Source organism: Rhinolophus sinicus, chromosome 5 (genome assembly GCF_057876585.1).
Source record: "Rhinolophus sinicus isolate RSI-liver-muscle chromosome 5, RSI-T2T, whole genome shotgun sequence".
NCBI classification, from domain to species: domain Eukaryota; kingdom Metazoa; phylum Chordata; class Mammalia; order Chiroptera; family Rhinolophidae; genus Rhinolophus; species Rhinolophus sinicus.
In genome coordinates this window covers 82,232,722-82,247,825 of record NC_142505.1, presented here as the reverse complement: position 1 = coordinate 82,247,825, position 15,104 = coordinate 82,232,722, and the positions used below count along the sequence as shown (strand labels likewise).

The following is a 15,104-nucleotide window of genomic DNA, read 5'->3' as shown; positions in this document are numbered from 1 at the left end:
TCAAAGAATATAAATATGTAATATAGGTAAATTCTAACCAAAAGAAAACCAATTTACCTATACTGCTAGCAGACCAAATAACTTTTAAGCATAAAGCATTACTGGTCACTACAAAGTAAGACCATTACAAAATAGAAAAAGGTCAATTAACCAGGAAGATATAACAATTTAAACTACAAAGCACCCAATTCTAAGCTACAAAGCAAATAACACAGCTTTTAAAAATACATAAAAGCAAAAATTAACAGATCTACAAGGAGATATTGACTTTCATTATATTAACATACATCCTCCAGTGTTTGATAGTTCAAACAAACCCCCAAAAAGTCATGAAATATATAGAACATTATGAACAGCACAATTAATAGCCTGGCCTAATAGAAATAGATAGAAAATTGCTCCCCCAAATTGGAGAATAAACATTTTCAACCACACATGGAACATTTACGAAAATTTGTAGGGCCATAAAGTGAGACCTAGAAGTCTCTAAATGCAATTAAGTTAGAAATCAGTTACAAAAATATAATTAAGTGGGGAAAAACATATGTTTGAAAATTTAAAAAATACACTTAACTTTTGGGTTAAAGAGGAAATCATAGTAAAAATGAGAAAATACTTAGAAATAAATGGTCATGAGAATACTATATCAAAACTATGAGATGCAAGTAAAGTGGTACTTTGAAGGAAACTATAGCAGTAGTGCTTATAATAGGAAACAACTAAGGCTCAAAATAATGAGCTAAGAAGTTAGAGAAACAACAGAATAAACCCAGAGAAAATGGAAGGAACTAATAAAAAGCAGAAATTAATGAAGTAGAAAAATATTCAATAGAGCAGATCAACAAAGCCAAAAGTTAGTTATTTTAAATCCTAATAAGATAGACTAACTTCTGGCAAGAGTAATTAAGAACAAAAAAGAGAATGTACAACAAAATTAAAAATGATAAGGGAAATAGATTAAGCAGATAAAGATTATAATAACTTTATGTCAATAAATATGAAAACTGAAATAAAATTAAGAGTCCTAAAAAAATATAATTCACCATAACTGGCTAAAGAAGACATAAAGAGCCTGAGAATCCTGGAATTTGAACCTAAAACTGCTCTAAATAAAGTCTTTAATTTTAAAAAAAGTCCTATAATCATTAAAGAAATTGAATCAACTTCAGCTTTCCACAAAGCAAGGGCCAGGTTCAGAGGGCTTCACCAGTGAGTCAACAGAGAAGTGGGTAATTGAACTGTGGTGTAGTCTTACAGAGGTGTGCAATACAGCCGTGGAAATGAAGAAACTACAGCGGCCTGCTTCCACGTGATTGATTCTCAAAACAATGTGGAGTGAAGAAGCAGTCACAGAAAAATTCATACACTATGATTCCATTTATATAGCATTCAGAAATAGGCCAAATAATAAATACATAAGGGTACATAAATAGACGTTAAAACTATAAGGAAAAGCAATAAAATAATTACCATAGAATTTAGATAGTGTTTACCGGGAATTGGGTATGGAACCTGGGAGGAACATACAGAGGGACTTGTGAAGTACTAGAAATATCTTATTTCTTAACCTGAGTGTTGGATACACACGTGTTCTTTTTATTGTTACTCCTTAATTTCATTCCTAGGTATATGATACTCTGGAGAAATTCTTGCTTTTGCAGAAAACATTTTATTTACTCTTTTGTATTTAAGATATCCTTTTCAATTTACAAGGTTATTTATTCTATGCAGACGACAAAAAGAATGATATCTATAATACATATATTATATATATATAACATATATACTAACATGGGGAAAATATCCAATGCATATTCAATGACAAGCATGTTGTAGAACTCAACAGTGTAATCCCATTTTAATAAAAATATTAATGTATCCGTTGGAATAAATTTGAACAATATACATTAAAGTGTGAACACTGGTTATCTCTAGGATGGTTTTCATTTCAAAATTATACATTTCTGTAGTATTTCAATATTTTGCAGTAATCTCATTTACTTTTGTGGTAAAAAAAAACAGAAAAAAAAACAACAGATTATTTTTATATGTGAAGAAAACTGTTTCAAGTAGAGGAATACTTGTTTTGGAAAGAGGAACTTTTTCTCCCTTTTGCAAGCCAAAAAGAGTTCCCTAACAACCCCCCTATTCTGTAAAAGAGAATTTGTGAGGACAGAAGGTTCCAAATGGGAAGGGCTTCTGGACTCACGTCCCTTTAATGCGGTAGAGAGTGAATGGGGCCTGGTCAGTTCCACTGACTTATCAGTCTTTCCTAACCACAGAGCAAACCTGCTTGTTCCCTGTGACTCTCCACCCAGCTCAGGAGGGTGGCTGAGATCTTGGCCAACTGCCTTCCAGTCTTGATCCATTGTTCCAAGTTCCCAGCTGAGTGCACATCTCGCAGTTAAGCCAAAGGCCAACAATGTCCTGACTTCCTGAGTAAACACCTGTGAACTGAGAGAAGATGTGGTGGGGTCAGAGCAAGTGCTCAGAGACACAGAAGGGCAAAGAACAGAGCAAAGCCCAGCGGATCTTGTTCTGGGCCAGCTGTTGAATTGTCCTTTCTCCCTCCAGCCCCTAGAATTTTCTATGGCAAGTGGTGGGGGCCCTTGGGCTCCGAGAGGCATGGAGAGGAGAGTGTTGTGTGGCCCAAAGGAGAGTTCAGCTGATGGGGGGGTGGGGAATGCCAGGCTTTGCACATGCTGTACCCTCAGTTTGTCCTAGCTAGCTTCTACTCATTCTTTAGATTTCAAATTATGGACCACTTCCTCTTGGAAGCCTTCCCAACTCCCACCACCCCACCTTTACCACCCACCAAGGGCATAGAGGCCTCTGCCCACACAGCCTGTGCTTTCCCTCACCCAGCACTATCCCACTCTAACGGGTGCCTGCTTGTCTTTCCCACTGGAATTCTAACTTCCTGAGGTCAGGGACCATGATTGTCTTAACCATTGTGTCTCTAGTATCTAGATACTCCATAAGTCCTCAGAAAATGTTTTGATAAATGGGTGAATAGGTAGCCTGAAGAGTGTCACTGTTGGCTCGTAAAGCCCAGCATTGGGGAGGGCAGTCAGAAGACTCCCCCTCTTCACCCAAAGCATGGCAGCAGAGTTCCTGTGCCCAGAAGGAATGGCAGAGAGAGCAAGTGATAGAGAGTCCCTCCACTTGTCGGGAGTGTGGTTCTCAGCAGCCCCGGGAGGAACCTCCAGAGGCAAAGGAAAGCAGCTGGAAGACATCTTTCCTCCCTCTCTTCCCCATTCTTTTGTCATCACACTCTTCCCTTCCCCACCTCCCAAACGCCACATCCAGTTTGGTGTGACCTTGAGCTCCCTCTACTGGCCAGACTTCAGTGCCGCAGGGAGCCAAGCCCAGGTACCCTCACTTGTTTCCTTCTTCCCGCTGAAGAGTCTGTTACACCCCCTCCCCGACTCTGGGGTTCATGAGGGACTAAAGCATGAAGAGAAAACAGGGCTGGTCAACACACTGGAGGTTTCCAAGGTCTGAGCCCCCACCCCCACCCTCAACTCCAGGAGCATGTCCCTCACACCCTCACCTCATGCTCTCCACAGACTCCTACTCCAGCTAATTCACAGAGATGTTGATTTCTGGAGCCTTCCGCTGATACATCAACTCCAGCTGTGGAATTGAGAACCCAGGGTGAGCTGGGGAGAGACGGAGAGGGAGAGACAGAGAGAGAGAGGCAGAGAGAGAGAGAAAGAGACAGAGACAGACAGAGAGAGAGAGAAGAGAAGAGAAACAGAGACCCAGAGAGCGAAAGAATATAAACCCACATTGTGACAAAGACAAAGATCAGGGTTGAGAAAAAACCCACTAGAGCTGTGTCCCCAGCCCTTCCTGCCGCCATGGGCTCATAAACCAGGCAGGGCCCCTGCCCTAAGGAGAAAGATTTCCCTCAACCCTTCAGTGTTTCTGTGTCAATGCAGAGCTAAGAGGAGTGACGACTGGTCAGATCTTCAGGCTTAACAGAGCTAGTAGACCTTAGGGATAACTCCCGGACAAGTGTGCTCTCCCACTCCTGCCCCCTTCTCCTGAGAGGACCCGTCCTGGAGCTCACATCTTTACTGTCACTTGCACTGAATGAGTACTCTGGCTCCAGCCCCTTCTCAGGGATGCTCTTCTCCTTCTCAGGCATCAGCTCATCTAACCAGAGGAGTTCCTGTGGTGAGAAGACCCACTCCAGTGCCTTTCGGACCCCCACCAGGCCCAGCAACTGCAGGGATAGAAACAAAGCCCAAGGTTTCAGCAGCAGGAACACTTAACAATAGTAACATCTATTCAGCACTTCCTAGGCATTGTGTATCATTTCACTGAATGCTAACATAGCCCTACAAGGTAGATATAGTAATAGTAATTATTCCCATTGTACAGAGAAGGAAACTGAGGCCCTGAGAGATTAGGAACTTCATAGCTGGGATGTGGTTGGTCTTACTGCAAAGCCCATGGCTCTTAACTTCCTCAGTGAGTAAGAACAAGGCCAGAAACCACCTATGTTAGCACCTCACTGAGTAACAAGTGACAGCATTGCCTTTCGCCTTTCCCAGGGCCTCAGTTTTTTTTTCTGGGCTTTATACCCCTACCTGTGGTTCCTCAGCCCACAGAGGCTGGGAAAGGAATTGAATCAGGTATCCCAGGCCTAGCCCATCTGTAGGCATCCCTTGGCCACCTCTCTTTGTCTTAGGATTCCCAACCAGGCAGAGCCAGGGCAAGTGAGAGAAGGAAGAGACTTCCTCTAGTGGAGGCCTTACCCACCCTCCCAGGCTCAGAGTCTCCCAAGAACCCCAAGGATACCACCCAACCCTGAGTCACCATGATGGGGAAGATGATGGCTGCAGGGGTAGACTTGACTATCCAAAGCAGACCCAGGCAGGCAAGCTGGATGGCTGTGAAGAGGTGGACCCTGCACAGAGGCACATGCCTCAAGAACAGGAGGTCTGGCTGGTGTTTGGCTGGCATCAATAACAGCTGCACCCTCTTCATGAACTGGGGGAACAAGAGAAGGAGGACAGCAGGGTACTCAGGTAGCCTGAAGAGCGTCACTGTCAGCTATTATGGCTCAGCGTTGGGAGCGGTCAGAAGACTCCCTTGCTGCCTCCTCACCCAGAGCATGGCAGCAGAGTCCCTGTACCCAGGACAAGCAGGAAAAGAGGACAGGAGGGGAATTGGCAAGCGCAGGCAGGAAGTACCAGCAGGAAAGAAAAGGAGAAGGAATTGGGGTTGCATCTTGATTTTAATGGGCTCACCTGGATGCTGCTAATTGCTGCCACTCCCATGTACAGGAAGATGCCATAGAGCACAGGCATCGGGATGAACTGGTAGAAAGAAGCGGAGTGCCGGCAAAGGAGTTCATCTCTGCCAGCTGCCCAGGTGCCTCCCTTAGGCCCCCACCCCAGCGTCCAGCATCTAAGCCTACTCAGGTCCATCCCTTCCTTTCCCGCTGTGCATGGCTGATCTCATTGAATCATCACATCACTCAGCTGAGGTCAATTCTATAATTGTCCCCATTTTACAGATGGGGAAATGGGATCTCAGAGAACTACCGGTAACGTGTCCGTTACCTGGCCGACCTCTCCAATCTTATGTATCACTTTCCTCTCTGTTCTCCCTCTCTGTTCCTTCCTTCAGCATGCCCAAGTTTATTTCTGCCCCTTGCATGGCCTTTTGCTTTGCTATTTCCTTCCACCTAAAATACCCTGACTTCTCACTATTCATGCTTCTCAGTACTCATCTCATGACACCCCCCACGCCAGAAAGGCCTTCCCTGATCCTCCAATCTAAAGTAGACCCCTGGCGCCCGTAATCACCTTCCCCTCTTTTACTTTTCATAGAAGTGATCACTGTCTGAAATCATCCTATTTATTTATTTGTTTGTTTGTTTGTTTATGTATTTAGTTTTATCTGCCTCCTCTCACCAGACTGCAAGGAGTAGATGATCTCTTTTGATCACCACTCCATCCCCAGTCCCTGGGACAGTGCTTGGCGTATGGTTTACACTCAGTTAATAGCTGCTGAATGAGAGTCACCTACTCAGTAAGCAGCTGATCCGGTCCATCTGCTCCTTCAACTACTCCACTCTCACCCAACCTCCGTGACCTTTCCCTCCCCTAGCGTCTCATGGTCCTGCCGGTGACTCCTGTGTGCCATTCTCCACACCCTCCTTGACTGCGTTGTTGTTTTGGCTCGTTGAACTTTTCTGCTGTTACTTGTTACTTAATTTTTGTTGGTGCAAGTGTTGCTGATGGGCGCTTGGGTCCATGTTTCTTTTCAATACTCTCCTTCCCCTGCCCCCCATATGGACTTCTCCCAGGTGCCTAGCTGAGCTTTGCACACAGCCTGTGTTCTATAAACATCTTGTGAAGAAGTGAAGGGCTTTTGCCTCAAACTTTTTCTGGGGTGTGACGATCACACTCTGAGTCTAAGGCTTGTTGGGAGGCTGGAGCAACGGCAGCGCTTGGCCCCCAGGGCGTGGTGGCATGCCTGCCCCTGTCCACTGGGTAGAAAGCCCACCGGGGAAGAGTTTGAGTTCTCTGACAGATCTGAGAAACTATTCTCTTGGTGGTCTTTGTAACCTTGAGATTCCTCATTCGTAAAGGACATAGGCCTCTCCAGGTTACTGTGCGGATTGAATGAGACTAGGTATGGGGAAACTGCACTCAGTGCCAGGCGAGCAGTAAGTGTTCAGCCAGTGTTGGTTCTTGCTGTATTTATTCTTACCGCCCTGCCCCCGATGCCAGCCTGTCTAACAAATGTACCTTGAGCACAGGTGCCAGGAAAATGGAGATTCCTGTGAGGATGAACACCACGAGGCCTGTGAGCCTCTGCTCCCTGTGGGGAGAGGGAGGAGTTAGCCAGGGTCTGGGAGGGCCCCGTGGTGCCCAGGCTGGAGACACAAGCCAGACAGCACTACAGATTCTGGCAGGAGGGAAGTGGAGGGATCCCCCAATAGTCACCTGGCAGGGAGTGGGCCTTAGCTTGGTGTGAAAAACTGGTGGAGAGGAAGGGGCAGGGCACTTCAATATGGGGGTTCCAGGCCTCTCCATTGGTACAAGCTCATAGTTGCTTTTTTGTTTTTAATGGAAAATTAGCAATTTTTACACTGCCATAAAGACTTTCATTTCACAGTTTACAAAGTTGATTTCACATACTTTGGACAGATTGTGTTTCCAACAGTTACAAAATCATTTTTGTGATGGTTCCTTTGTCTACACTGAGAGGGGATTATTAGGTGGCACCTCACGCTCCTCAGCCCTGGCCGCCTCCGCCTTTACTTCAATGATACCCTTCTCGAGGGCCCTCCCAGTCCTAGGCTGAAGGAAGAGAGGGAAGATCTGACACACCCATCTCAGAGCCCAGAACCCACCTATTCGCCCCACTGCAGTAACCATGGAGCAGTGAGGGAGTCAGTCACCAGCTTAGAATTTAAGCTGCCCAAGTAACTGCCTTGCCCCGTTACCCCACCTTGCTGCCCACCTCTCATACCAGCCTCCTGAACGTTGGCCTCACCTGATGCCAAGGAAGCTGGGGGGCTCCCCTGGAGCACAGGCTCTGCTCTCCCTCCGAAGACTATCCATGTGGGCCAGGGAGATGACGGTGGTTGAGACATACCAGGGCAGCCCTAGCACTGATGTGAGCAGCATCAACATCGCCACACAGAAGAGGTCCAGGTGGAAGCCAGCTCCCTTCTGCAGGTGGTGATGGGCAATGAGGATGAAGCTAGCCTAGGCTCGTCCCCTGGGGTGGGAAGGGGGGCCTGGAACCCACCCTGGGGCTTCTGTCCCTTGGTCCACGGGCCTAGGGTCTTACCCGGCAGGCCTTACCCGCAGTCTGTATTCGGCACGGTTGAGGATGACTGCTGTGATCTGCTGGTCCATGAAGATGAGGATAGACAGCAGCAGGGCAGGCAGGGCGGCTGCCACACTCAGCCACCAGGGGTTGGCTCCAAAAGGTGACACCAGCCAGCCACGCCCAGGGAGTGTGGGCTGGGGAAGGGCATCCCATGGACAGGTTGAAGGTCTCCCAAGAGCACCTCACTTGCACAGCCTAGCCTTGGCTTTCTTCCTTAACCCTCCTACTGTAAACCCTCCCCCAAGACCCTGGACGCTAGGTGGGAGCAGTGTGTGTGCACTTGCACAGTTGGTTCAAAGCATCCCAGTGCCTTAAAAGAGGGCAAAAGGAGGGGGACCAACCTGGGGGTTGGGCTGGAGCCAGGGGCCCTGGACTTTGGTACTCAGGGTCCCTCTTTCCCTGGAAGACGAGGAGGTGGTAGACGAGGCCTGCCCATACTTCTAAGTGTACAGAGCTCTCCTCCCTAGGCACCAGCCCCTTCATCATTCAGGGTGGGGCAACTCAGGCTCAGACCTGCCCAGATCCGGAGCTGGGGCAGGGCTGGGTGTGTCTGCGTCTGCTCCGATTACTAGCGTCTGTGTGGGGGAGGGGGCCCCAGTTGCTGTCTCAGGTTCTGAGCCCCTGAGGCTCCCTCAGTTAAAGTCCCCCCTGCTGTCCTGTCCTGGGGGAAGCTGGAGGGGAGGTGTGGAAATGCACAGGCAAAGTTGAGGTGCCAAGTCAGTGCTAAGCCTTGTCCTGTGCACTGCCATGCCCTAGGAGGGAGCTCCAGCTTTACTGGATCAGAGCAGGCAACAGGGGGACCGAGGTGGGGGGGTGGTCTAGTAGTGGAATGGGTAGGGCCATGCCAAGGGCAGGGAGAACCCCTGACAGTAGCTAACATTTAGTGAGGTCTTGGTATGTGCCAGTCCTGGCACTGTGATAAGTGTTTTACACTATGCTCTCTAAACCTCAAAACAACCTGTGGGGTAGGAACTATTATTATTGATTATTTCCATTTTATAGATGAATAAATTGAGGCTCAAAAATGTGGGTTAACTTGCCTAAGATCAGACAGCTAGGAAGTGGCAGAACTGGAACTCAAACCCAGGGCTGGCTGACCAGAACCCATCCTCTTAACAGTATACATATAATAATAGCTACCGAGTATTCGGTGCTCACTGTGTGTCTGGAGAAGCACGTCATTCATCCTCACAACAACTCTGTGAGGCCAGTATAATTTCTATTTTATGAGTGGTGAAGTGGAAGCTTAGAGGAAGAGAGTGTGGGATCTATGCGTCTTCCTCCTCCAGGGTCGGCTGGTCCTGCTTTCCCCTCGCCCAGCTCTCACCTTGAATTCTCTGGGCACCGTGAGCTTCGGGGTGGCCAGACCCAGGAAGGCATCAAGGCCACAGCCCAGGAGGATGGCCAGGACTGAGGAGAAGTCGCTGAGCACCTTGCGCATCTGGCCACACAGTGGACATTCAGTCAGGTTCAGGCCTGCCATCCCACTCCTTCTGCACCCCTTCCCGTTTGCAGACAGGACCCAAGGCCAAAAGCTAGTTCTCTCCCACAGGAAGAGAGGTGACACTCACCATGGAGGGGAAGAAGCGGCTTGTCTTTACGTGCTTCAGGGCCATGGCAAAGAGGAAAGAGGTAAGGAAGAGGAGGAGAGACAAGAGGGCTATGTCTGGGACTGTATGACAGCCCGGGCCACGAGGGTGGCCTCCCCGCCGGGCACACTCAGGTGGAGGTAGCAAGGATGCATTGACCAGGCCTAGGTCCTGTATGGAGGGGAGGTCAGGGATGAGGTTATGGGTAGCAGAATAAACATCTACTGACGCACACTGAAATACCAAGGGCCCAGGACAGAGGGTCCCCAGCCATAGCAAATAGCTGGGCATCAGGCACCTATGAGGTTTCTCCAGCTTACTGGATGGAAAGAGCCAGGAACCACTGATTGCTTTGGCCTCCACCCTTTCTTTCCCAGGCCCTCCTAGGAACAGGCTCTCACCATGCTCATGATGTCATCTCTGTCTTTTGGCTTTGTCCTTATCCACTGAGACTCATTTCCTGGGAAACAGAGAAGAATTTGGGGGTATGCCCCTCCCCTGGGAACCTTCTCCAGCCCCTCAGGAGCCTAATCTAATCTCATGGATCCAATTGAACCAGAGTTCTTAGTTCTAACTCATCTGCCTGCTGACTTCAATCGCTGCCATCTCTGTGCCCCTCAGGACACTGCCTCGTGCCCTCACCCCTTCAAATTCCTTACCTATCTGTATCCCTGGTGCCCAGCACAGGACTGGCCAGAACAGATGCCCTGCCTATGTCTGCTCAATGGATGAGCACACTAACCTGTGGGTTTCTACCAGGGTCAGAACTAGCTTTGTTCATGCCTAGCACAGAGTCTGGCACTCTTGAGAGGACACCTCTTCCCCAATCTTGGGGTTTCCTTTCATGTGGAGAGATGTGTGCAAGTCTAATGCTGTGAGCTTCTCTCCGGGCAGTCACTCAGACCCGGGGGAAGAGCAGCGATTTATTTGATTGGTGAGTTTCGGAGAAGCTGGGCATGCCTGGCCCTGTCCCTTCCTCCCCCTCTCATGGGAGTAAGCTGTCTGCACTGTGCGTGCATTTAACTCTTCTGCCCAGCGTGGCAATGACTGGGTGGGGAAGTCTACCTACTTTTGATGCCATCGTTAGGAAGTCCATTCACCCATGGATTTCCCATATTCTTCTATCAACATTGTCAGAAATAAAGACGGTGTTAGGCCTGCTCTGTTGGCTTACTTTTCAACGGGTTCAGAATCAGAGTGCTGCTGGTTTTTGGATAAATACTCAGCATTTTGCTGAACATAACCATGGGGAATAGCAAAGAGACAGCCCTCTCCTTCCTTTTCCTCCCTCATCTTGCTAATAAACTCCCCTGTCTCCCTCACCCACCTCCAGGGTCTGGATACTGACAGAAGCATCCATAGGCGGGAGAGCCAGGCCCTTGGATGGGATAGGCACGGGTCAAGCTCAGCATTTTGCTCACAGCATCGTAGATGAAGATGAGGCTGATGAGCGCACAGAAGCCTTCCTCGGTGAAGTGGGTAAAGTAGCGTACCAGCACGCTGGCCTCCGTGGCCACCAGCACTAGGCAAAAGGTGGCCACCCAGATGCCCACCCACAGGCGGAAGGGCAGGTAGTCCAGGCTGTAATCTCTGGGTGGGGGAGGGGAGAGAAAGACAGGCAGGGCTTGGCAAGGCTGTTCTGCTGCCCCCTCAACCCGGGTCAGGTGCCCCTAGAGATAGACAATTCCACCCTCCCCTACTGACTCAGCCAGGCCCAGGCTGAGGGTGTGAGTAGTGCAGGTCTGGTGACGTGAGGAAGTCCTACCTGCTGAAGGAGAAGAGAAGGCGCTCAAAGACCAGCACTGGCCCTGTGCTGCTGAGGATGGTGAGGGGCTGGCCGGCCATCAGGCAGAAGGCAGTTCCAGCCACTGCTGTGCCCAGGAAACTTTCCAGCACCCCCTAGAAGCCGACAGGGGATCCTGTCAGCGCAGAACCCTGGAGTCCTCAGCACAGGAACCCAAACTTCCAGGGAGCCTCCGAGCCCACCCATTCCCAGGGAAGAGCCAAGGGCAGGGCTGGAGGAACACCAAAGCTTGCGCCTGCACCCCGTCACACCTCCCCACCCACCTGAGCACCGTCGGTGGCTTCTCCCAGGAGCCCCCCGAAAGTGATGGCGTTAGTGATGGTGGCCAGGTAAATGTAGAGCACAGCCGAGAAGCACTGGGGGTGCAGGGCGTCCAAGAAGTCGCTGGGGTACCACGAAGCCTTCCGGCGTACGTCCTGGACAAGGCCCCCAAACAGCCTCCCGCCCGTGGGTCGTCAATGATCTAGGTTCCCACAACCCTACACCTGTACCCCACCACTGTCCCTGTGGCCTGGTCATTCCCTCCCAGTACTCTGACCCTTGCTCCCACCGCAGTCGCCTCACCTGCCGGTCCGCTGCAACTCCGGGCTGGGGGCATGCGGCGGGTGGCCGTGCCTGTCCTCAGCCGGGGCCCCACGCCGGGCAGAGGGGCCCTTGACCTCCCGCGTTTGCGAGGGGAGCCTGAGGAGAAGGGGAACCCTGGTTGACAGAGGATAGCCAACCGACTGGGCGCCGACTTTATTGCGCCCTGCCCCCTGGCGGCTGTACGTGTCTCTGCCGGCGGACTCCAAGTTCCAAAGTAAGTCCCTGTCCCTTTCCTGGGACCCCCTCTCCTCAACAGTGGAACTTGACCCAAGGCTGTGGGGCAGGATCTGTATGGGACGATGCCCTCAGATACCTTTTGTGCTGCGAGGGCAGACATTTAGGCGGGGGCATCCGGGCTGTGGGGTCCCACCGACCTGGAGGGAGCAGTATCACCTCCTCTAGGAAAGCATCCAGGGCTGCCAGGAGGTCGTGAAGGTTGCTGGCCCGGCGAGCTGACCACTGGAATTGCTGGGAATAGAGGCACAGAGGGACAGGACATGCAGATCTGGACTCTTACATGCATTTTCACAGACTCAAAACTAGGCACACCTGCGTCACACAGGCAGACAAGTCACTTAAGCATTCAATCATTAATACATGCATTCAGTAACCATCAGGTGCTACTGTTGCCTGCACCGTGCTAAGCAAGGGGGCTACAGTAGTAGCCAAGAAAACTTCAGTCCTCGTGCTCGCACACACAAAGCCACACTCTGCCTCACTGCTGTACTGTCACACACAGTCCACACACACACACACACACACACACACTCACTGACATGAGCATGTGTGTGCATGCACGGACACACACACACATCCACATATACACACACACCTGCCCAGCTCACCGGGTCACTGAGGAGGATGGCCATTGCCCGGCCCATTTCATGGTAGCTCCTTCCCAGTGTGGGGGGACCAAGGAAGAGGCAGAAAAATCTGAGGAAGGAAGCAAGCTCCAGAGAGGGTCACTGGCTGTTATCCCATAGAGCAGCCATGACCTGTGACCTCCCTACCAGCCCTCATAGACACACATTCACGCACACCTACTTTGCAGCCCTGACCACTACCTCCTCCCCAGACCCCTGAGCACCATCCCCCACACCCTAAGAAAACTGGACCAGAGGCTTCCTATTCTCTTCCCCAGTAACGTCCCTTCTGAATCCCTGACTCCCCCTCAGCAGCCTCACCTGCTGGGAAGGGGCACCTCATTAAGGGGTCCCAGCACCACTGGATCCTGCAGTCGCACAAAGGCCCCCAGTGGCTGTGCCAGGAAGCCCAGCTCTCCTGCCAGCACAGCCCCTGCCTCAGCCCCTTCAGGCAGCTTCTGTCTCAGGGGGTTTTGACGCTGAATGGGGGTGCAAGGAGACACAGAGATGAGAGGCTATTTGGGGAGAGGGATGTTGGCAGGATATTGACTGATGAGGAGACCAGTGGAAGGTGGGCCTGTTAATCCCTGATGCCTCTGCCAGTCCTGCCCAAGGAAGGGTCACAAACCTGTTCCTTCAGGGGGGCTTCCTCATCATGAAAAGCCTCTCTTGGATGGGCAGACCCTTTAAAATAGGAGTTTGCAGTGATTAAGAGCACAGGCTTTGGGAATGGATCCACCAGGGCTCCCTGACCAGCTTTGCTACTGACAACCTGTGAAAGTGGAGCACACCCTTCCCTCCCCTGAGCCTCACTTTTCTCATCACTAAAATGGGAATAATTGTGGTACTACTTCGCAGGGTGCTTGTAAAGATTAAATGAGACACATGTGCAAAGCTCCCAGCACAGAGCCTACCGAGAGCACCATTTTCACAGAGCTCTGGCTGTTGTGACTTTAGACTCTATAGTCCTCTCCCCTCATTATTACCCCCATTTCTTCTTGCCCATGGGTCCTGGGTTGAGGTTTGAGTTGAGGCCACTCCTGGTCCAGGAAGGTGCAGGGGAGAGCTGGGACCCTCCCACCCCGGGTTTTTGGTCCTGGGCCCAGGGAGGGGCCTCTTACTCCAACAGGGCCTGGTGCTTGTGGTCTGGATGAGGTGCTGAGGTCTCTGCAGCAACAAGGACTGTAGCTGTCCTCTCAGCTCCGGGCTCAGCGACGCCAGTCTGGTCACCTGCTCTGGAAAACAAAGGTGGGGATCCAACCCTTCCTGAGAGCTCCCTGCCCCCGAACTCTTCCCCTGTCCCTTCTGCCCAGGTCCCTCTCCCTTCTGGGAGTCTCAGGGAAAGCAGGGGCCAGTGAACTTGCTCCTCCATTCTGTTTTTCCACCTGCCTCCATGACAGGGATGGATAATCCCTAAGGTGGGTATGGTGGGCTCTGGAAAATTCCAAGATTTTAGGGGAAAATCTTAGGGAAAGTGTGGCATGGCTGCCCAGGACCTCCCTACAAAGGCTCCCAGCATACCCACGAGCTCCAGGAGGCTTTGAGCTGGACAGTCCAGCAGGACCAGGCCGTCGGCTAGTAGGCTGCGGAGCTCCTGCAGGCTGGGCAGCGCCAGGGTGGGCACATGGGGGGCGCTCCAACGGCCTGCACCCACCTCTACCTTCTCTTCAAACAGCACCCACCTGTGGTAGAGAGGGGTGGACAGTGTTATTGGGAGCATCTCTCCCAGGTCCAGGAGTGGGGACACAGGAGAGCCAGGGAAGGTAGGGCAATAAGGGATTCATGGGCCCAGTGGTTCATAGTGTGCCCCTCCCTGGGCAGTCACCCCTTGTCTTGGTCTTGGGGAATTCAAAACTAGACTTCAGAGAAGGCTGAGCATCATGGAGGTTGGGGGCCTGGAATGGGATACAGAGAGGAACTCCTGATGGGGTGTAAGAACACCCCATCACAGGAAGAGCTGGAGTCATGGCGGAAGCCCCAGCTGGAGAGGGGAAGGAACCCATAAAACTGGCCTGGTTCTCACTTACCTGCCTGTCTCTCTCCATTCTAGTGCCTGGGGCCAGCCCAGCAGCTCATTCAGCTGAATGAAGAGCAGAGGGTCGTTGGATACCCCCAGATCCCTGTTGTCAGTGTCTGAGGAGCCATCAGGGCTGGGGCCAGAGCCAGGACCACTGTCCAGCTCTCCTGTGGGCACATTTTCATAAGCCCTGGAGACATCAAACTCCTCCTGGCCCGGCAGCTTCATCTTGGTGAGGCTTGCACAGCGTCTTGGGATCGGTGCAGTCCTAGGTTCTGAGGCCAGGGGTCCTGAGGCTGGTGCATTTATAATGCACCCCCCACCCCCACCCCATGCTGAACAACACAAACAGAGCAAAGCCTGCTGACTCCAGAACCAACTGG

General features: G+C 51.1%; 1 protein-coding gene across 5 annotated transcripts; it reads right to left on the bottom strand.

Moving 5' to 3' along the window:
- Window positions 1–1,362: 1,362 nt before the first annotated feature.
- On the bottom strand, window positions 1,363–15,005 carry SLC4A9 (solute carrier family 4 member 9). 5 transcript variants are annotated; one of them, XM_019740401.3, is made up of 22 exons: window positions 14,732–15,005; window positions 14,226–14,386; window positions 13,826–13,939; window positions 13,333–13,388; window positions 13,026–13,183; window positions 12,674–12,774; window positions 12,216–12,309; window positions 11,821–11,937; window positions 11,520–11,694; window positions 11,218–11,351; window positions 10,780–11,042; window positions 9,854–9,912; window positions 9,435–9,623; window positions 9,191–9,304; window positions 7,836–7,997; window positions 7,522–7,700; window positions 6,771–6,843; window positions 5,262–5,330; window positions 4,828–5,001; window positions 4,076–4,231; window positions 3,554–3,636; window positions 1,363–2,454 (listed from the first exon to the last, which is right to left on the bottom strand). In XM_019740401.3, exons 1-21 carry the CDS (start codon window positions 14,947–14,949, stop codon window positions 3,583–3,585), a joined length of 2,820 nt encoding a protein of 939 aa, XP_019595960.2. In that variant the 5' UTR covers window positions 14,950–15,005; the 3' UTR covers window positions 1,363–2,454; window positions 3,554–3,582. The 5 variants fall into 5 exon arrangements, with proteins under 5 accessions (XP_019595960.2, XP_019595957.2, XP_088654776.1 ...); XM_019740398.3 differs by having other exon boundaries at window positions 12,155–12,309; window positions 12,687–12,774; XM_088798650.1 differs by having other exon boundaries at window positions 9,435–9,467; window positions 12,155–12,309; window positions 12,687–12,774.
- Window positions 15,006–15,104: the final 99 nt, after the last annotated feature.

Bases quoted from the DNA above. Each gene is read 5' to 3' on its own strand.
- SLC4A9 (XM_019740398.3), bottom strand. From the start codon at position 14,949: ATGAAGCTGCCGGGCCAGGAGGAGTTTGATGTCTCCAGGGCTTATGAA. The intron at 9,305-9,434 runs GTGAGTGTCACC...CTGTGTGGCCAG, and splicing joins GCCGCTTCTTCCCCTCCATG to ATGCGCAAGGTGCTCAGCGA. The intron at 7,998-9,190 runs GTGAGAGCTGGG...GCCCTTCCCCAG, and splicing joins CGGTGCCCAGAGAATTCAAG to CCCACACTCCCTGGGCGTGG.